The following is a 21,567-nucleotide window of genomic DNA, read 5'->3' as shown; positions in this document are numbered from 1 at the left end:
CAGGATAACTCCTTCACATTTTGTAGGGAGTGTTAAGGGACATTTGACTCTTCATAGTTCATGTAATGGGGCTTTTATCAGTCACATAGTTACACATATTATTTTGCATCTTCTGATCCCATTGCAGTCCCAGAATGATTTTTTGATATGTTTTAGAGTATGGAATGAGGGACCAAATATATTTTTTTCACGATTTTTGGTGATGACATGTTTTGAGATATTCAAGGTCAAAAGTCAAGGTCACGTGACAAAATTATATTTTTATCCAAAGGTAGGCTTGTTATATATCACTGGAAAGCTTATTCAATTCCCTGTACAATAAACTTTATTTGAGCTTCCTAGGCAAAATAGTGGCAGAGTTACAGCACATTTAGTATTGCTAAGCGGGCTCAAAAAGGGCAATTTCTGCAAACTTTGACCTTGAATAATTTAACAATTACAAGACGCACGAAACTAAAAATTTTCATAGTTACTATGTTCCTTGCATAGTTTCAACTCCCCAAATTTCATGAAAATCGGAGATGGTCAGGTCAAAGGCTGCGTTGATTTCGCGTGGAATGACTCATACGTGTTTTTTTGTTTCGGCTAAAAGAGTGTTTTAGGAGGCAAAACCCGCCTCAAATGTCAAGATGAGGACAAATTGACGTGGGAATCATCTGACCCCTGTGTCCCTCTCAGATTCCCATGAAATTTGACAGGTGTATAGAGAGGCCCTATGCCCCCTGTTTCTTCCTATGCCATATTTACGTGGTTTCGGGGTCAGAAACTTCCCACTTCAATTTCTCCTCATCTTGACATTTGAGGGGGGAGGGGCTCTATACACCTGCCAAGTTTCATGGAAATCGGAGGGGGAGACTTAGACCTCCCTAGTAAGTGTATTAATTAATTACAAATCGCGCACGCGCGCACACAGACTATATATATATATATATATTAGCAGGTAACAATATGTTATAAGCACATTCTTACTTTCAAAAGAAGCGCATGTGGAATGGCAAAACGGATCCGGATCCGAAAGTACCGGATCCGGATCTGAAAATTCCGGATCCGAAAAATTTTAGGATCCAACCGGATCAGGATCTGGCCATCCCTACTCCACACGAGCTTCATTTTAATTATTTATTTGTTTTTAATTGATCTTTTTAATGAATATTTAAGGAAACCATTTTGAAACACTAGAGGAATAAGGAGATGCGACTACACAAAGTACATTCTTCACTCTTAGTGAACTTTCAGACCAAAGTCACAAGCGACACTTGTCACTTAGAAATGAACAATTAGTGTGCAGAGTGACATGACAAGCTGCACATGTCGCTTATCACTTGGGCTGGGATGTTTTCTTGATGGAGTGCATTGTGTCACTTTTTTCTGTTGTTCACGTAAGTGCACAGATTGGAGGGGTCCGTTTTGCTTTTACTTCGTTCTGCAACTTTCCTTAGGCATACTCTTTATTTCTTACATTATCAACAGTGGTCCAACAAATTAAGGTGTGTTTCTGATGTTTAGGGGCATATGAGGAGAATTCATTCAATAATAGTGTGTGAGCATGTTATTTTGATCACAGATCCAATCTGATTAAAGAAAATAACAGCCACAATGCAAAACTTCATAGTGCAATCAAATTCAACTGTATATAAAAACAAGTACATTTTTATTTACTATACATTGCACAGAGAATTAACAGCACACTACTGCAGAGGGAATGCACAATATTCGATTTATATAAATTAAAAGAGATGGCATAAATCTGCATTATACAGAACTTTACTATTTTCCACTAACTGAAAATGCAACCTGCTTTAAGACAAGAAATACCTTGAATATAGATCACACACACTAACACCCACAATTATTCATAACATGATCAATAGAAAAAGATTCGTAACAAAGACATTTAAACATTAGAAATTGTATTTATATTTTTCATATTTCCACTTTTCTTATAGTTTCTTTAAATTTTACACAATGTGTGAGAGTCTTCGGGTTGAAATTGTGTTGACGTTCAAACACTTTTCCGGTCTGTCAGTACCCTCACTATGCTCCCAAGGCCACCGACTGCGAATGCTTTCTCATGCCACACAAGAAGGTGTCCGCTGCTACCTTCGCTCGGGAACTCGAACCCACGATACACGTACTTCATCAGAACATCCACTTGGTCTTTGCTCAGGCTACTAACTGCTTCTTCAATTTGCGAAGACTTGATTGACAAGAGAACCTTCAAGGTGATGTTTAAAGCATTATCCTGTAAGGGGTGAAAAGTAGTGTAAGAAAAAAAAGTATTTTGAAAAGCACATAACACTGGGGTACATGAATATATCTTTATATCCATAAAAAATTTCAAAATGGCAGAATTTCACACCAAGTATTTATATAAATGCTGGATTCTTAAAATTACTGGCAATTTTACTGAAATATCAATGTGCATGCATACATCAGCAAATAATGATATAGTAATGGTTATTCTGTTCTATCCCTAATAAAAGTATTGTGTGTCCACTAGAAGAAATACAGTAATTCAAAGAGGAGTGGATTGTTAATATACTACAAAAGATGGTACTTTTAACCCTCCATACCCTCATGAGAAACTGAAAAAAATTACATGACGTATGATGATTATGTTCCATACGAACAATTTCTGTTGTTTTTAGCTCTTGATGTATTATAGTGGAGTAATGAGAGTTTTTTTGGTAGTACTTTATATTACATCATTTTCATCATCCCTGTAGTATGAACTAAATCTGTGGAATTATGTATTATGCATTGCTTTTGTAGTATTTTTATAGAAAGGTATTGGTTTTGAAAGCCATGACTTGGAAGAATGGCAAATAGATGTGAATGAAATTTGACATGTTGGTACATTATGTTTGTGATTTGTATCTTGGAGTGGTATGGGAAGTATCGGAGATTGAAGGTTGTGAAATCCTGGTGTGACGTCAAGGGTGTGAGATTTACTGCAAACGATGTTTCGGTGCATATCACGGGTATGACTCATTGAATCAAACTCAAACATATACTTCTCAAGCACCGTATTTCATCTCCTGACATAAGTGCGGAATGCTTTCGTGGATAGGTTAGGCTTGTAAGATTTAAAACTCTAAGCATAAATACACTAGATTTAGCTCAACAATGAAAGCATTTAGTCAGACCTCTGACGACGAAATACGTCACTTGACCAAGAAGGTGTTTTGAGTTTCAGGCATTGAGTGAGACACACATGGTACTTGGCTTTTGTTTGGAAGTTGGGCATGTATCTGCAGTATGGTAAGTACTTGTGAATCAAAATGGGCAGTGTACTGATATATTCAGCATAGTTGCATTTTTCGGTTGGGAGCCGGAGATGGAACATATTAGTGTGACATCACGCTTGAAGACTGAGTCTAAACAAACCTGCATGTGTTTTTTCCCTATCCAAATCCATTGAGTTTACATTGAAAATGGTTACTTTAAGAATCGTGACAGCAGTTATAAAAGAAAATTGTGATGTGTATCGTACATCCACGTAAAGATGAGATTTTGGAGAATATGTTGATATATTACACATACCTTACAGAGGAGAATAAACATTAAAAATGATTTAGGAAATAGGGTAAAGCAAATGCTCCTACCAGCTTCTGATATGACACAGCAGCCAATAGGTGCCCTTGCTGTAGTCACGTGAGGCTCCTGACCTTCCATCATCTCTAACGGCAGCATTACTCTCCTTTGCTAGAAGTCGAGCTCGGCTGTGTTCGGAAGCAGAATTGCTGGAATATCTTTAAAAATGCATGATTTACATTTTCCAGTTATTCTTTACCTTATGGTCTGTAAGGTATAGGTAATAAATATATCAACGTAGTCTCTGAAATCTAATCTTTACATTGATGTACGATACGCATCACAATTTGTTTCATAACTGCTGTCACAATAATTAAAGCTACCCCTTCCGATGGAAAATTCCATGGATTTGCATAGAAGAAAAACACAGCACTTTGTTTGGACTCAACACATGATCTGTCGTCTGCTGTGAGGTCACCACTAATATGGTCCATTTATTTCCATGAGTTGCAGGAGGATGCTTCAGTTAAGGAACAAGCAATGTGTTAAGTGCAGCAGACGATGTCAAAGGTAGCAGGGTCGAAGTTGAAAATACGACAGCGAGCAGAGAGTGGGTTGGTAGAATTCCTTTTTAGGTGTTCCAAAAGTAAGTTGGATTGCTCTGCTCTGACCGAAACATTTTGGCAAATGTAACACTGTGTCTGACATGCATTTTTCAATTACATTTCTGTGGTTTTGCACAGTTTCCCTTGTCCCATCTCCACCAGTAAGTACTTAAAAAAAAAAAAAAAATCTTATTGGAAATAGTTGTTAGGTTAGGAGGGATAGGTTTGGTGGCAATAGTAAATTGACGTCATCGTTACATCAGACTTTTGCTGCTGTTTGGGAATTTTTATGGAAAAGAAAAATTGAAAATACTTTGGGGTCAAATATCTCAGTTATTTGTTTTCAATGCTGGAACCACTTTTATATTACATAAAACGTTGAAATCTGTCAATTAAAAAAGAAATTGACGTAATCCTCGAGGAGAGTCAACAGCCCCCCCCCCCAAAAAAAATTCACAGCTTGCGACAAAATTAATGTCAGAACTGATCTTGTCCTACCACTCAACTGAGAGTGAGATGGCTAATGTACAACTTAAAAATGTAGATGACTAAAAAGTTCCCCACTTCTAGCATTACTGAAAGAACTAAAGTGGAAGTATCAGAAAGCAAGTAAAATTAAATTAAAGTGCCTCCAAACTTCGAAACAGTAACAGCATTTAGATAGCATTTCATACCTTTACTTGCTTGGGTTTTGATCCAACTGGTGCATTGTTCAGTACAGTCTTCAAAGCATCAATGGCACGTCCCTTGGAAAAAGAGTTAAGGAAACAACACATATTGCAAGAATAAATCAAGCATTTCTAACTTAAAATCTACAATCAGAATTCACCCATCTTAGAACCATGCTAGAAAAGAATGGATATCACATCCAGGGACGGTGCTACAGCCTCCCCCATAAAAAACGGGGCTCAGCTCCCCCTAGATTTTTTTAGTACGGTACACACATTTCGACCAAAAATAAGAAAAATAAAAATAATAATACAAAACATAACTGATTTCAGCTTCATACATAAACATGTAGTTATATATACTCTACATAATCAAAAGTATCCGGACACACCGCGAACCGTGTGTTTATCATAGAGGGTGACACAGTACTGCCATCTACCATGTGGAACACACAGTCAGCAAACTCAGTAGTCTGCAGACAGTGTTAGTCAGCTGTATGTGATGGTCTGAGGAACTCACAGACTTTCAACGTGGTCAGTTGGTTGGGTGCCACTTGTGTAGGAAGTGTGTGTGTTAGTCAGCTGTATGGGATGGTCTGAGGAACTCACAGACTTTCAACATGGTCAGTTGGTTGGGTGCCACTTGTGTAGGAAGTGTGTGTGTGTGAGATTTCCACCCTCCTAAACATCCCTCTGTCCAATGTTATAGTGAAGGGATGTGTACAACACAAAAGCGTGCAGGCCAACCTCCCATGTTGACCACCAGAGACCATCGAGTGTTGAAGAGGGTCGTACAGCATTATTGTCAATCATCCATCGCCACGATCACACAGGAATTCTGAACTGCATCATGATCTACTCCAACCAGCATTACTGTTTGGCGCAAGGTGCGGCAACTTGGTTTCTGTGGCCGAGCAGCTGCCCATAAGTCAAACATCAACAGACAAATGCCAAACGCCACCTTGTATGGTGCAAGGAGCATCGAAACTGGACCAATGAACAATGGAAAACCGTTGTGTGGAGTGATGAATCACAGTACACAATGTGGCGATCCGATGGTAGGGTGTGGATGTGGCGAATGCCTGGTGAACGACATCTACCAGCCTGTATAGTACAGACAGTGAAATTCGGAGGTGGCGGGGTTACAGTGTGGTCATGTTTCTCCTGGAGGGGGCTTGGCCCCCTTGTTGCTTTACATGGCAATGTCATGGCACAAGCTTACGTTGACATTTTAACAGCTTTCATGCTGCCTACCGTCGAAGACCAGTTCGGGGATGACCATTGTGTCTTTCAACATCACTGAGCACTCGTCCATCCTGCAGGGCTTGTGGAGGAGTGGTTTGACGACAACAACATCTCACTAATGAACTGGCCTGCACAGAGTCCTGATTTGAAACCCATAGAACATCTCTAGGATGTTTTGGAATGCCGACTTCGTGCTAGACCACACCGATCCGCATCAATACCTCTTCTCATTCCTCAGGAAACCTTCTAGCACCTGATTGAAGGTATGCCTGTGAGAGTGAACGCTGTCATCAAGGCTAAAGGTGGGCCAACACTGTATTGGATGCCAGTGTTCCCGATGGAGGGTTGGCCAAACTTGAACTTTATTTTGAGGTGGGTATCCGGATACTTCTGATCACATAGAGTAAATCCGTTCGCTGTTCATAAGCTTTGCGTTATTGAAATGTGCGTACACCCAACAGCTGCTTGATCAAGTGCTACCTTCGAATTGGTAATTATAGGTTAAGTGCTCTATCTATTCTGACTTTTGAGAAAAAGCTTGCAAAATCTTTGGATTTAAACAAGTTTGTAGATAATTTTGCAGCTGCTCACAAAAACAGTCGTAACTTATTGCAGTTTCTTTTTCTTATTTCAGCAAAAAAGCATTCACAATCTTTACATATGAGAAACAGTGTGACATGTAGTATTTTTTGTGCAACCAAAGGGTTGATAATGAGTACTTTTTATGGTGTATTTATACTGTTCACATGAATTGTGATGTTATCCACTAAATAAGGGCTTAGGAAAATAAAATATATTTACTACAATTATTTGACATAAGTGATTCGTGTGTTAAAGTATTTTTGGCTATGATGTAACAAAATCTCAGTAATTCACCTTTGGATCTGACTGTAAAATGTGTAATTGTTAAAATTATACTGTAATGAAGTATTAAGTAAATTCCTTCTAACCGGTATTGGTTAGCCCCCCCCCCCCCCCCCCCCGAGAATTTGAAACTGAAATTTGTAGCCCCACTTCATATTTCTGGATGGCGCTGTCACTGATCACATGAAAGGCATTAACAAGGTTACATCCCAGCAAAGTAATCACAGAGAACAGTGTGGCCCTTACAAGGGCTGATTCATAACAAACCTGGCCCTCCCGATGGCGCAGTGGTACATCATTGCCTTGTAATCAAGGGGTCCTGGGTTCGATACCCGATGGAGGCACAAGTGGTTCGGATCCCACTTTAAACTGTAGGTCCAGTCCCGATTAGCCTTACTGTGCATAATGTGGACTTAAAACAGCAACTCAAACCAAATCATAACAAACCTGAACCAGTTGAATATGGGCAAGTAGCCCCTTCACTATGCAACGCCTCTACTTGCAGGAGCACAGGAGAAGAACGTCCCACTACAACAGTTTTACCTTTCATCAGGCAGTGGGAAATTAAATAGAATTCTCGCAAGACATGGTCGAAGACCCCCACTTCAGACCAAGGACCAACTCCGCCCAATCAAAGATGACCTGGAACTCCGTGGTACAATTGAAAGGGGTTGAAGATGATGTGGATTTTGTAGTACAGCATGGTATTGTTAAAGAAGAAATTGACTGTCAGAAATGTGGTAGCACATGTAAGCTGCACATTTTACGTACAGGTAAATGGCAATTTGTGTGTACGAAGCGAGTGGCAGGACGTGGCAAAATGAGTTCCCTGTGGTTTTACTTGTTCTGGAAGATTAGGAACTTTTGTAGGACAAACTAAAATAAGTGTTGAGAAAATCATACAATTTTGTGTACTGTGGCTCCTTCTGCCAAACCCAAGGCTAGCTCTCATTCAATTTTAACTTAAAATTTCTAATCAAGTGTTTGTGGACTGGTCAAACCACTGTAGGCAAGTGTGTGAAGACTGGGTAATTGAAAATTCAAGACCAATAGGAGGACATGGAATTATTGTCGAAATTGATGAAGCAAAGTTCGGTAAGACAAAGAAATGTGTTAATAGGAGAGGACGTCCAATTGAAGGACAGTGGGTATTTGGAGGAATAGAAAGGGGTAACCGTCAACGCTTCTTCATGGTTCCTGTACAAAACCGTAACGAAGAAACTTTGCTAAATATAATACGACAATTCATACTTCCCGGAACAACTATCATGTCAGATTGTTGGAGGGCATACATAAACTTACAGGGAGCAGACTACAGACATCTAAGAGTTAACCATAGCATGGAGTTTGTTGACAGACCAGCAAGTGGACGTGTTCAAGAAAACTTGCAAAGAATGCAGGGCGATGAAGTTCCAGTCCACTCTCAAAATATAGAATGCATATGGCGCAATGTCTGTCGGTCCATATCAACTTCTGGACGAAGGAAATACTTGTTCTCCGGCTATTTATCGGAGTACATATTCAAGACCAACTTTGGACTAGACAGTCGAGTGCACGAATTTTTTATGCAAGCAGGTGCTATCCATTACATGTAGTTCAAAAGTGTTTTTTTCCTTATTTACTGTTAATATTAAATGCTTTCATAGAAGAAAGTTGCCAATGGTAATTTGTATTTCACTAAACTGTTATCATATTAGCTAACAATTACATGTAGTTCAAAATAGAATATACGTTATGGTAACATGGATTACTTTTTTCCTTTATACGTGCTATTGCTGCTGCTACAAGCCGATGTTGTCTGTATATGCTAAATTGAACGAAAGGAGTGCTAATGGAACCTAACCTAACAGGCCTAACCTAACCTAGTAGGCATACCTCGTCCCCGTGATGGTCCGTGGGGCTAACGTCAATGGTTTTTGGGGCTACCTGTGGATGGTTTGTGGGAAATTAGGAACAACAGTAAGTACTCGTTAATGTAGCTAACGTACTATTCTGCATTGCAGAACATTTCTTTAGGTGAAATAATGAATTTGTAACGAATGTATATTTCTTACATTAATGAGTACTTATTGTTCTTCCTTATTTCCCACAAACCATCCACGGCTAGCCCCAAAAACCATTGACGTTAGCCCAAAAATTCACGATAGCCCCACGGACCATCACGGGGACAAGGGTAGGTTAGGTTAGGAAACATAGTTAAATTTGTTTTTCAAAATTATAAATTTTTTTCGGGTTCGAAAACCCCACGAACCATTCACGGATAGCCCCACGAACCATTCACAGATAGCCCCATGAACCACTCATACACAGCCCCACGAACCATTCATATTTAGCCCCACGAGCCATTCATAAATAGCCCCATGAACCATTCATATATAGCCCCACAAACCATTCATATATAGCCCCACGAACCATTCATATATAGCCCCATGAACCATTCACGGATAGCCCCACGAACCATTCACGGATAGCCCCACGAACCATTTACGGATAGCCCCACGAACCATTCACGGATAGCCCCACGAACCATTTACGGATAGCCCCACGAACCATTCATGGATAGCCCCACGAACCAATCATGGATAGCCCCACGAACCATTCATAAATAGCCTTAGAGATACTGGGCGAAAGGGGGTGGGGGTGGTTATAACTCCCATCAACCTAACATTGAGCACGCCACTGATCCTGTGCACGTCATGTTGTCGCAAGTTCGTAATCAGAAATGATGAACAGTAACTCACGTTTATTTACGTTCTAGAACTGTTACACAGTTACAAAACCACGTATTTGGAAACACTGACCGGTTGTTACGTCATGAAACGCTCGCAAATATTTGGTTCACGCAGTAAATGGACACCAAGGGAACAGCTTTCGTGCATCGGAGTGATATTAATGTCGAAAATTACATGATGTACCGGCAAAAAAAGGTAACGATAGTATAAGCCGGAGACGGATTTCTTAAAATTTACATGAGAAAAGACGAGAAAGTAGTTACGGAATTGCGTTCTTGAGGACTTTCTGAAGCCGGGGAAATTGTTTTTTAGAATCGTGTAACGTATTTTGCCTGTAAATAAGGTATTTTTCGTCAATCATGCATCTCTGTTGTACGATAGCTCGTGCTGCCATTACCGTCGACTACGTGAATCAAATGTTCCGTGCGTTCGGTTATGTAACCCCCTCACAGTGTAGCAACCATGCGGAAGTTTGACAAGATGACGTGTGAGCGTTTTTTTTTCCAATGTAAGGTAAGACTCTAGTTTACGTCCTTTTCATAAGGAATACGTATCATATATCGTTGGAAAGCTTATTTTATAAGGAATTCAACAACGTAAATCTCAAAGCGAGCAAAAATTTTCTGAAGGAGTAAATCGAGAAAAACCTATTTTGTCCGGATATGCGCAATAGAACGTACTGACGAATTTTTTAGATGATGAAGCACATATTTGTGAAATGAGTGCTAATGGAACCTACCCTAACCTCGTAGGCATACCTTGACCCCGTGAATGGATAGTGGGGCTATCGTGAACAGAAAGTGTAAAAAGAAAAAGGTACTTACCCGAAGAGATGCCGGGTGCCGCACCACGATCGTGCACCGCGAACGCAAAGAAGCAATCACCATGCAGATAAGGACGTAAAGTAGAGTCTAGCCTCAATTTTCGCTTAAAAACCTTTTGTGAATAGTTTGTGCGGCATTTATCGGTTCATAAGTTTTGAAACACTGCACATCAGCTGACGATACTGCATATCAGCTGACGATAGACAACATGAGTCAAAATTTGCCTGCCAAATTAGCAACGACCAATAAATGATTATAATGTTAAAAATAACGCTTTTTTCATGGAAAAAAAAAAGTGATCCCCAGCTTGAAAAATTTTCCACTATGCATATGAGGTAGATGGATTGAGCAATGATTTTTATTTGAAAACAAACGCGTTTAATGTGTCTCCGGCTTATACTACTGTTACCCAAAAAAATTTCAACGAGGTGAAAACAAACTTCCAAGACCTACCTAAAGTATAAATAAACCCATTTCGGTAAGTACTTTCTCCTGTAAAATTCAAGAAATACGTTTTGGGGATACAAAAATTTTATTAACAGTTTCATACATCGGAGACACATTTAAATCGGATATTTTGTCTTTCTCGTGGTTAGTACTTACCAATTATGTATTGCGGAACATAGTGGAAGGTGCCATTATGCTTTTTGCACGGAAAGAAACATTTTTTCTGCTAAAATAAACCATTTTCCTTAATGCTACGGAAAGCACGTCACGGTGCGATATCGCTTGCTTTGCTAATGGTCACGCTTGCATGAAAGTTGTAAAAAACCGGGGATCACGTCTGGAAATTGTACGTTTTGATGAAACATTGTTCGTTGGCCCCACAAACCATTGACGTTAGCCCCAAAAACCATCCACGGGTAGCCCCACGAACCATTCACACGAGGTTAGGTTAGGTTCCATTAGCACCTATTTCACCCCTAAATTCATCGAAAAACCATTTTCCTTTCTCGACAAAAAACCGCGCGTTACTCGAAAAATATCATGCGTTTGGAAACCCTGATTCCACTAACGAGATCGCGTGACTTCCGACGCTAGAGCCATCTGCAGGTACATCTTGGAACCAACGGCATGATGTTGTCGATTTTCGCAAAATGCGCAATATTAATACATGAAAAGTGATTATTTATTGTTCTGCTGCATTGTACGTTGAAGTGTTAGGAAGAATATATATCGACGAAGGTTGTAAACCTTGGAGAAATTCATTTCCGTAAGTAGTTTCTTGTGTAAAATTGAAGAAATGTGTCTCCGATGTATGAAACTGTTACCAAAATTTTACCCATATTAACTACGGTGGTGAAACTGTGACGGCCATTTCGCGTGTTACGGAAGGGAAGAAACAACCAAGAAGACTTACTCGATATGTCGCAAATATAGCTATTTTCGGTGAAATTAGCGAAATGCCACCTTCAGCAATGTTTTGTCAATGCAGAATACGTAAGTACGAATATTGAAATCAAAAGAAGTAGGAAATTTCAGCTGTTTGTCCGATACGAGAAATTTACCCTTTAGGGAAAGATGAAGAAAAAATCCTGCGGGCGGCCTTGCACATCACAATTTTTCTGGTAAATAATATTAATAGTACATTTAACAGTTCTTACCTTACTGCAGAACTTATGTCTTAATTTTACGTTCATTTAATATATCAGGTAAACGGTTTTTAATGTAAAAGGATATTGATTGAGCAAAGCATTAACTTCTGTTTCGTCAGGTCCAACAGGAGGTGACTGGAGTTCTCCTTGATCATCTTCTCGATAATTATCTTCATTGTACTGGTCAACATCAATTTTTCGAAATGCTGAACTTGAAGTATTCTTTGCCATCTTTGAATATTCCAGTGGAAAACAGCGACAAATTAGTCAAATATTGAGATACACAACGAACACGATTTCATGAAAACACCACTGACACTCCTATCTATTTCTTATTGACAAAACACTAACGAAAACTAAGAACCAACAAGTATTTCCTTTCTTCAAAAATCACTGAAATTGATAAACAAATGTATTTCTTAAAACAAAGATGAACTCTTCCATTTATGTGAGCTGTATGATCAAGTTATGTATATTTTTGTTTTAAGGAAAAAGTGTTCTTTCTGACATAATAATTTTCGCAAGTGCTTCTTCGTGTTCTGGTTTCCGCACGCCCCTCCGCAGCAGGGTGAATTTTCAGTACATGGTCTGGCAACAGTTTCTTCCGTTTCCGGGTGGGTTGTAGTTCGCTAAAGACAATATGGTGAGTGTGTATTTATTAAATTTTATGAATCTAAACATATCTACAGCACCCAAGGAATGTTTGCCACATTAATAATACACAATATTATCATATACAGAAAATGAAATTTCTAGGCCACATATTCATTGAAATATTCAAACATTGTTGAGACTTTCTATTATTCACAACATCCTATTCCTATTAACATGTGAATGCATTTATATGAGGAAAATTTAACGTTTTAACTATTTGGAACTGTGATATGGTTCGTCGGTTAAAGAAAGCGTGTTAACAACTTCAATAAATGCCGTGATAAAATGTAGAAAGTACTTGAATTTTTGAAAATAGAAAGAATTAACTCCAACTGATTTGAGTTCCCTTTAATTGAATATGTACTGTTGAACATTTCAGTGTGTGTCCGTAAACGCCTAAGTATTTGGCATGCAAATTCTAATCTTTGCAGTAAGTCGTAATATTTCATCCTGTCCGTAAATGTTGGAAATGAGGCAATTGCAAGAATCCAAACAGTAATGCTACAAATGAAACTTCATCTCATAAGCACCCCTTTATAAAATAATCCATGTCTGAGGGTTTGGTGGTTCAGAATGGAACATATTCTATTTGAATTCAACAGTGCAGTGCGGCAGGGGTAATCTTGCTGAAATAATACAGTTTTGAAAGATAGCACCAAGCATCCAGCAACGAAAATACCACATACATGTTGATTTAAATATGAGAATTTCTTTCGTTCAGTTAATGCCAGTAAGTGTGTGCAATTTTAATATAGGGTATATAGTTTGGTATGGGGAAAACACCTTTCACTCGTTCATTTCATCTTGTTTGACATTGGTACTTACCTATTATGCATTGTGAAACAATCTTTAAGGTGGGATTTTGCTTTTTTCATTGAAATAATTTTAATTTTTCACATTACGAGTATTTATTGTTCTTCCTTTTTTCGCTTCCGTAAGACTCAGTATGGTGGGCATAGCTTGACGCATTGTGGATCATGTGGGTATGCAGTGTTTCCAACCGTCGTAACCGAAAATTACTGGAATAGCCCCACAAACCATTCACGGATAGCCCCGAAAACCATTGATGCATAGCCCCATGAATAATTTCCGGCAAGGTTAGGTTAGGCATGCATAGTTAAATTTTGTTCGTAAAACCATGCGATACAGCTTTAAAAAAAAGCACCTTCACTTCTTGCAAAACAACGGCGTGGTTGGAAAAACTGACAGGGAGTTATGTCATCAAATGTACGGACCATCTGGTCCACGTAGAGGAAGAACAGCAATTGTGCGTCGGAGATATATTTCTCTTTGAAAATACATGAATTCCTGGTCCAATAGATTTAGCGATGAAAGAAAATACCTCCATGAATTTTGAAAATGCCACAGAAACTCATTTCCGTAAGTAGTTTCTCCTGTAAAATTGAAGAAATGCCTTTTCCCTATATCAAACTGTTACAAAATCTTGTGACTAGCTTGTAAGACGTCGTGGAACCCTTGACTGACTGTACCTTCTCAAGAATTAAGTTTTAAGTGATAGATTTATATGATTTATTTAATATTGTGTTTCCAAGGGTGTGTTCCGAAAGTGTTAAAGAAATGATCAAATTCAACGAAGATAACTGGGCTTGTGAAACCAGTTATTTTACAGACTTATGGAGGATGCTCTAGACGAAAGCGCAGGCACAGTGTTTTGTTTAGAGAAAGTTTCCTTATTTCATCCTGCGGAAGGCATGTCCTTCTGGCAGACATAAACTCCACTGTGGGCATTGTTACTCATTTTTATCACAATGTTAGAAAAGTTAAGGCACACTCATCTTGTGCATGTTGTTTCGTATTGCTCTGTTAAAATTACAATACATTTTTCGAACTAGTGAAGTTTGAAGCCATGCACGCACGTTATCTGCAAGCAGCAGACAGTTCATACCGAAGAAACTGGCCTCCTGGTCTGTGGGTTTGGTGAATCTCATTTTTGCACGAAACACACTGAAAGTGACTTTTGGGACAGCATAACGAACATGATTTCACGAGATCACCTATGGGACTGTCAGTTATGACCATAACTTGTTTAATGCAACTTTCGGAACGGGCCCCAAAGTTTGACCTGCATAAGTAAAAGACTTTCTCTCCTATCTCGGAGTACTTGGAATGTTTTTTTTATTCATAGAAACTGGTTGTATGCACACTCAAATAGCGAAAAAACATGCAAGTGATAACACCACTAAACTTAGCACTCCTGACTTAGCAATGTAAATTTACAAACACCAGTAAATCTAATACTCCTAATGACATTTCACTTCTATTTTAATGTAAACTAATTAATATGTATTGGATCATTCCATGCCAAATCATCACAGCTCCCAACCAGACAATCTCAGATTTTCATGGAATTTGGTAGGATGGTAGAGGACACGAAGTAATTTAAATGTGTAAAATTTTAGCCGTCAGTGATACATGGTGTTCGTACAGCAGGAATGCCAACTTCATAAAAAATGTCAAGCAGTTGGTTTCATTTCTGTTCCAATTAGTTCCCAATGCAACATTACTTTACTAGACTGTAAGGTGTGAAAATTTCTGTTTTTCATATGAAACTATTTTTTATGAAAACTATGCTTCATTAGCTTCAAAACAAGTCTAAGATGAAAGTTATACCATAATTAGAAGAAAAATTATGAATTTTTTTGTTGAACTTGTAAGCATAAATTTGACATTTATTATGAAGTTGGCAACCCTGCTGTATGAACACCATGTATCACTGAAGGCTAAAATTTTACATTTGTAAGTTACTTTGTCTTCTACCATCCTACCAAATTCCATGAAAATATGAGATGGTCAGGTTGAAAACTTTGTATTTGTGTGATGATTTGGCATGGAATGACCATATTGTAAGTTTAATGGATTTTCCTGTTAATATTTTGTTATATGAAGCAGTAGGTAATGTCCCATCTGTCATGGTTGTGGATTGTGCTGTTAGGTGCTATATTCACTTGCATGAAGCCTTTGGGCAGTGCTTCTTCATACTAAGGTAACAGAGATACTTTACTTCACCAATACTTCTCTGTGAACTAAAAAGAGAAAATCTTCATAAACAACATAACCTGCAGACTTCTTCACTTTTTAGTGGTGGTACAGAGGGTCAAGGGTACCCAGATCATCCCATATGCTTTAACACCAAAGAGTGTTTGTGCAATAATGTGCACTAAGACAAATTTTGTCATCAGAATATGCATTAAACCAATGAAGTGGCACAAGTATATTGTGCCTATCATAGCATGTGACAAATCATACCCATCATCTCAGGTTTTCTTCAAATTTGCTACATATTTTTCTTGCTGGGTCCTTACAAGAATTGTAATTTTACAATATTCTTGGATAAATGGTTGTTTGAAATTCCTTTTGACCAAGTGTTCTATGTTTTCAATGTTCAAAATTGAATAGCGTAAAATATCTGACAATCGATTTTGCCCATTTTCTGATGTCTTGAACTTTCATGTGTCTTCGTTTGGTTTGAGAAAATATATTTTGAAATTTACATGCAGTAGTTAGCATGATAAAATATATTCATATTTTTTTTCTGATTTAGGTGAAAGTAAAGTGCTCGGAACTTCGTACGAAGGACAAGAAAGAGCTGTTGAAACAGCTCGAGGAGCTCAAAACAGAGCTTCTCAACCTGAGGGTGGCAAAAGTCACAGGAGGAGCAGCATCAAAGTTGTCAAAAATGTAAGTTTCAAAATTTAGTACCTTAAAAAGTTTTTAAATACATTTGTGGATTCTAGCTTTCTGTGAGGATTTGTCATTTGATTTATTAGTCCTACAAGCTGTTTAAGAAAAGGATGTGACAGTTTAACCTTGTATACATTGGTGAATTCGTTCCAAAAAATCATCGCATGGACAGAGAGAAATTGATTGTGTTCCTCTTGTTTTTCACATGATTTGTCAAGTTCATTTTCTCACGCAGTTAAAATTGTCTGCAAGCTGCAGATATGCTTGTATGGGTAGCAGTACATAGACCTATGTATAGTTGGCTACAAGGAGAACACCCTATTTACATTTTGAAATTGTTTTCTTTAATATGTTCTCCTTCATTATATGAATCAAATAGAAATGAATCTTAAACAGCAATAAATAAATTTGAATAACTGAGCCCACTTCTGCCACCGTGGAAATTTGGTAATTCTTGCTGTTTAGAATTTAGTTTTTTTAAAAGTATGCATGCATTGTATTTGTTGACTGTACTTACTAGGAATTTATGGAACCCTGATGAGATTACACAAGAACATGAAAAATATGAGGTGTTTTGAAAACCAATCGGTTGTTGAGAAATATTGTGTTGATGTGTTTATTTTTACTGTGACTTCTTCAATGAAAGTTAGTTGGAAGTGGTCAGGAAAAAAGAGTTTTGCACGGATTTTATGGTTGGGCTTTTTTCGGCTTTTTTGTCCAAAGTGTTTCAAATCAATGAAAATACATTACTTGGCTGCATTTTTCTTGTTTCACAGCTTTCATTTATCTCTACTGTAAAAACACACTTATCTAAATTGAAAATTCAACTTTCAACATGGAATTCATAACTAGACACAAGCTGTAGTTACAAAAATGCCAGCTTTTTTGAATGAATGGTTTTTCCCCAAGTGTCATAGTCTTTTACAGTCACTTTTTTTTTGTAACAGCACAAGTTTTGTTGAAAGCTAAAATGAGGAATAACTTTTCTAAATGTTGTTAACCAAACTGTTAATTTGTTTGTATGTAAGTATATTCTTTAATTATGAAAAAACACATGGCCACCATTAGGGATTCTGTTCATTATGAGCCAAATAATACAATTGCCAAAAATATAAGAATCTAATATATTATTGCAAGGTGATAAGAATTTTCATGCAAACCTGAATAAAATTCATAACAGTAACGTAAAATTAGCATCTGTGTACAAGAGGAGTCTTTGCTCGAAAATTTGTTGCAATTTACCAGGTTTAAAGACATAAGCAAAAGAAGTTTCACCTACCGTACTTCCAAGAAAAAACTGATGCCATTGTGAACTACAGAATATGAATTGTTACCGTTAGTGCCTTTACTTGGGGAAATGCTTTTGCTCCAATGCTAACAGCTTTTTTTTCTGACAAAAGTAGTCTTTCTTGGCAGTGAAGGACACAGAAGAAAAAGCCACCAACCCCAGTAAAGTCCCACATTCCACTCTTCATTGGAATAATCTTTGGTTTCAAAAATACATTTCAATCAGGATTTTATGTAAAGCAACATACACAAGATCACTGTGTAACTGCAGCTATTATTTTTTTTCCCAGCCGAGTTGTGAGGAAAGCCATAGCACGTGTGTACATTGTTATGCACCAGAAGCAGAAGGAGAACCTTAGGAAGTTTTACAAGGTATGTTATTATATAACTTTCCACTTTTATTCAGAACTGACCCTGTTACTCTATAAACTTTTTTACGAGGTTTAATATAGTGGTGCTATGTGGAACGGGAACACCAGGAAATTTTGTTGCAAAATATCGTCGCACTTCTCCATAATTCCTCTTTCCGAAGTAACACTTGACAAGATAAATCCTTTGTTGTAATGTAAACTTTTGTGGTGCCATATTAAGCCACAATCTTGAACACACGGGCACAACACAACTTCTGAGGTAGGATTATACTGGTGTCAGTCTGCAACGTCAACAGAAAGGGAAAGAGAGCGAAGGCAGGGAGAGTGAAAAAAACAAGACTGTGCTTTAGGTTTCACCATGCAACAGACAATAATAGGGGTAATATTGCCTATGCAGACAACAGCATAAAAATAAGACCTGAATTCTGCAATTATCAACATTGCCGTGGACACCAGTGGCGGAGAATAAGCTGGGAAAAAGAGGGGTGGTAATTTTTAAAAATTTTTTTTTACGGTTTTTGTTAGTTTTGAAGAATATATCCAGAACTGGTTACCCCATTTTAGACGACAAAGGAAAGGAAGAGGGGTGGGTCCACTTCCACCCTAGCCTGTAATCAGCCCGTGTGCACACACGAGCAAAATCGACCCCCCCCCCTTGCGTACAGGAAAAAAGGAGGAAGTCAGCCAATGGAACACTTTTTTGGCAGATATTACGACACAATTAGGAAAACATATGAAGTGGGAAACGGGAGTTATGATGCACGTAACATCAAAGTAAACTTTTGTGGAAACCTGGATGACAACGCATTAAGCGGGTTGATGATCTTTAGTTCGCCTATGTGGCTTTGATTATCTCTAACAGTTTAGCTTTTTTATGAAGTGTTGCAGGGAACAAAGAACACGTTTTGAATGAAAGCGAGTTACCGGAAGTTGTCGGCTACAAGGCCGAGAGTTGCTCAGTCACTGGAACCTACTGAAATCTAGGTCAGAGCTGGACAGATGGGCCAGACTTCCAGGCGCCCCACATCTGTATTTTGGAACATTCCTGCGATCTTATCTCTCAAGGTGGTGTGTTTATCGATGAAAGAGCTTGACCTGCCATACACATTGGCAAAGACTGCAAGTCCAGCAGTCATTTCGGGCTGCTTCCCCCCGTCCTCATCTGCGAGTTTTCAGCAGCTCTTAGGACAAGGAAACAAGTCAAGGTCGTTTGGTAGCGGCTGTCTGGTGCGGGGTAACATTGGTGAGCTTGAGGTAGGGGAGGGCAGAGGTCAAGTGCTATTGAATATCACTCAAGCATGTTGTGGTGGTGTCTATTTTTAGTTCAGACCCAATTGTGAGTGGGAGAGTGCTCGTGAAGGGAATGAGTGGGGGGAAAAAACACTTTTTTCAGCCGATTTCCTTCAATTTGTCAACTTTTTTCCAAATTTTTCAACTTTTTTCTAAATTTGTCACGGTTCCCGGGAAAAGGGTCGTTATACCCGGGGTCGTAGAATCGAGAGTTGACTGTATTTTTTTCTTCTTTTTTCGAAAATTTAAAATCGCCATGCCATATCTCCGGTCCTAATTGAGCTAGGAGGATGGTTGATAGCTCATTGGACTTGGATTGAAGTCCTCTTTCTGTTTCTACAATACAAAATGGGGTTTCCATTTAAAATTGCACAGTTGCCCCCTGCCCCACCCCAAGGGGCAGGGTGGGGAATCAAGTGTGATGTCATTGAATAGCTTTCTTTCACTTAATAATAGAGGCACATATTTTTGGTAAATAAAAAGGCAAAATTTCGGTACAAAAACTGAGTCAATTTCGGGTTGAAAAGCGGTAAATAAAGTAAAATATCGGTGTTATAGCGGTGAAAAAATGGATGAAAAGTGGTATATAAAAAGACACATTGGTTTTAAAATTGTGAAAATAATCCTATATTTGATATTAAAATACACTTATTCCACAGAATTAACATTTCACTTCTAATAGCACATTTATGTAGTTATCAGAGTATTAAGTTTATTTCTGTGTAAAGGAGTCCATTTTTGCTTCTCCAATATTAACAGCAGAATTAATCAATTTTCCGGGAATTGTATAACTCTCAGGATAATTTAGAGCTCGGAAGGTGTCACGGCGGTGAATAAACCCTTAATTTCGCTTTTTGCAGTTCATTTCGTGACAAAATATGGTCACAAAATGCACCTCACACCTTTCAAAAACATGAAAAATTAACACTACAATGTGTTTTTTCAAATTTCGTTTTTTCGTCAAAAACGAAATATGCATGCCCCTACTTATTAAACATGAATTTTTTCGTTTTCCGATTCGATGTGTATTTCTCACGATATGTGACCATTTCGGCACTTTTGGACCACCTGGTATATTCCACCATATACTGAAATTACAGTAATTTTATATATTCCCCCATATACTAAAATTAGTCTAACATCTAAATGCCTTCAGAGCATTTTCATGGCCATGTTGAGATTCGACATTTCTTTTTTGAACCGGGGTCAAGAAAAGTTAAAAGAACCAGGATGTTAAATAATGAGATTGCATTCATTTTTTTTTTCAGAATAAGAAGTACAAGCCTCTTGATTTGAGACCAAAGAAGACCAGAGCTATTCGTCTTAAACTCCATAAGAACGAGGTCAATGCGAGAACCAGGAAGCAACGTAGAATGATGTCATTGTACCCTCAAAGAATGTATGCTGTGAAAGCCTAAAGGACGTTTTTTTAAAATGTGTAATAAAAATAAACAAACATAAGGACATGGAAATGCAATTTTTATTCTTTAACCTTGGAAAGGAGAATGAAGATTCAGTTCACAGGAGTATTGTTAGGATCACACATTTATGGTGAATGAATTTCTGTCTAAAACTGAATGTATTTTGTTGTCAAAAGTAGTATATAAAATATTATTTCAGTGCTAAACTATTTCGATATATTGATATTGATGACAATATTTTCAAAATATCGAAGCCTCGATATTGTTAAGATCATCAGTATTATCGACGTTGATATCGATGTTCTTAAATTTGTCTGTACATACTGCTCTGTACATGCATTCTGTTGCATTTGATGGTACTTAGTAACAGCAAACAGTATAAAACAAATTTTCTTGTGTGTACGCAAGTAGGGGTGTGCGGAACAGAATTTTTTGGGTCTGGATTGGAGAAATTTGCAATTTCCCGACAAAGTCTGGAAATTTTTGGGAAAGGGAAATGTTTGAACTTTCCCAAAGCTCTGGAAATCTCGAATTCTACACGTCATTTTCACCTTAAGTTATTGTTTTTGCATTTCTGGAATAAAAAACTAAGTTCCAGACACTTACAATGCAGAAAATGTAGAGAATTAACGACTTTTTAAAATTACCATTCGGTATTTTCTGACTGCTCGGGATCCTGAAAAGTTTGGAAGTTATTTCCCAAAGTCTGGATCGGGCCGGGAAATTTTTTCCGATCCCGCACACTCCTATATTGTAGAATTATTTCTCTTGTAGT

At 38.0% G+C, this 21,567-nt stretch overlaps 2 protein-coding genes across 3 annotated transcripts; one reads left to right on the top strand and one right to left on the bottom strand.

Moving 5' to 3' along the window:
• Positions 1–1,562: 1,562 nt before the first annotated feature.
• Arpc5 (Actin-related protein 2/3 complex, subunit 5) lies at positions 1,563–12,410 on the bottom strand. Its single transcript, XM_083138674.1, has 3 exons — positions 12,131–12,410; positions 4,814–4,885; positions 1,563–2,242 (listed from the first exon to the last, which is right to left on the bottom strand). The coding sequence occupies exons 1-3, from the start codon at positions 12,296–12,298 to the stop codon at positions 2,003–2,005; spliced, it is 480 nt and encodes a 159-aa protein (XP_082994800.1). The 5' UTR covers positions 12,299–12,410; the 3' UTR covers positions 1,563–2,002.
• Positions 12,411–12,612: 202 nt separating this feature from the next.
• On the top strand, positions 12,613–20,843 carry RpL35 (Ribosomal protein L35). Of its 2 annotated transcripts, none has more exons than XM_083138667.1 (4): positions 12,613–12,710; positions 16,284–16,420; positions 18,001–18,082; positions 20,640–20,843. In XM_083138667.1, the coding sequence occupies exons 1-4, from the start codon at positions 12,708–12,710 to the stop codon at positions 20,787–20,789; spliced, it is 372 nt and encodes a 123-aa protein (XP_082994793.1). In that variant the 5' UTR covers positions 12,613–12,707; the 3' UTR covers positions 20,790–20,843. The 2 variants fall into 2 exon arrangements, with proteins under 2 accessions (XP_082994793.1, XP_082994789.1); XM_083138663.1 differs by lacking the exon at positions 12,613–12,710 and adding an exon at positions 13,407–13,451.
• The last annotated feature ends 724 nt before the right edge of the window (positions 20,844–21,567 follow it).

The sequence above is a fragment of the Lepisma saccharinum genome, chromosome 1, assembly GCF_977018435.1.
Source record: "Lepisma saccharinum chromosome 1, izLepSacc3.1, whole genome shotgun sequence".
Lineage (NCBI taxonomy): Eukaryota > Metazoa > Arthropoda > Insecta > Zygentoma > Lepismatidae > Lepisma > Lepisma saccharinum.
This window is presented reverse-complemented; position numbering and strand designations above follow the sequence as displayed.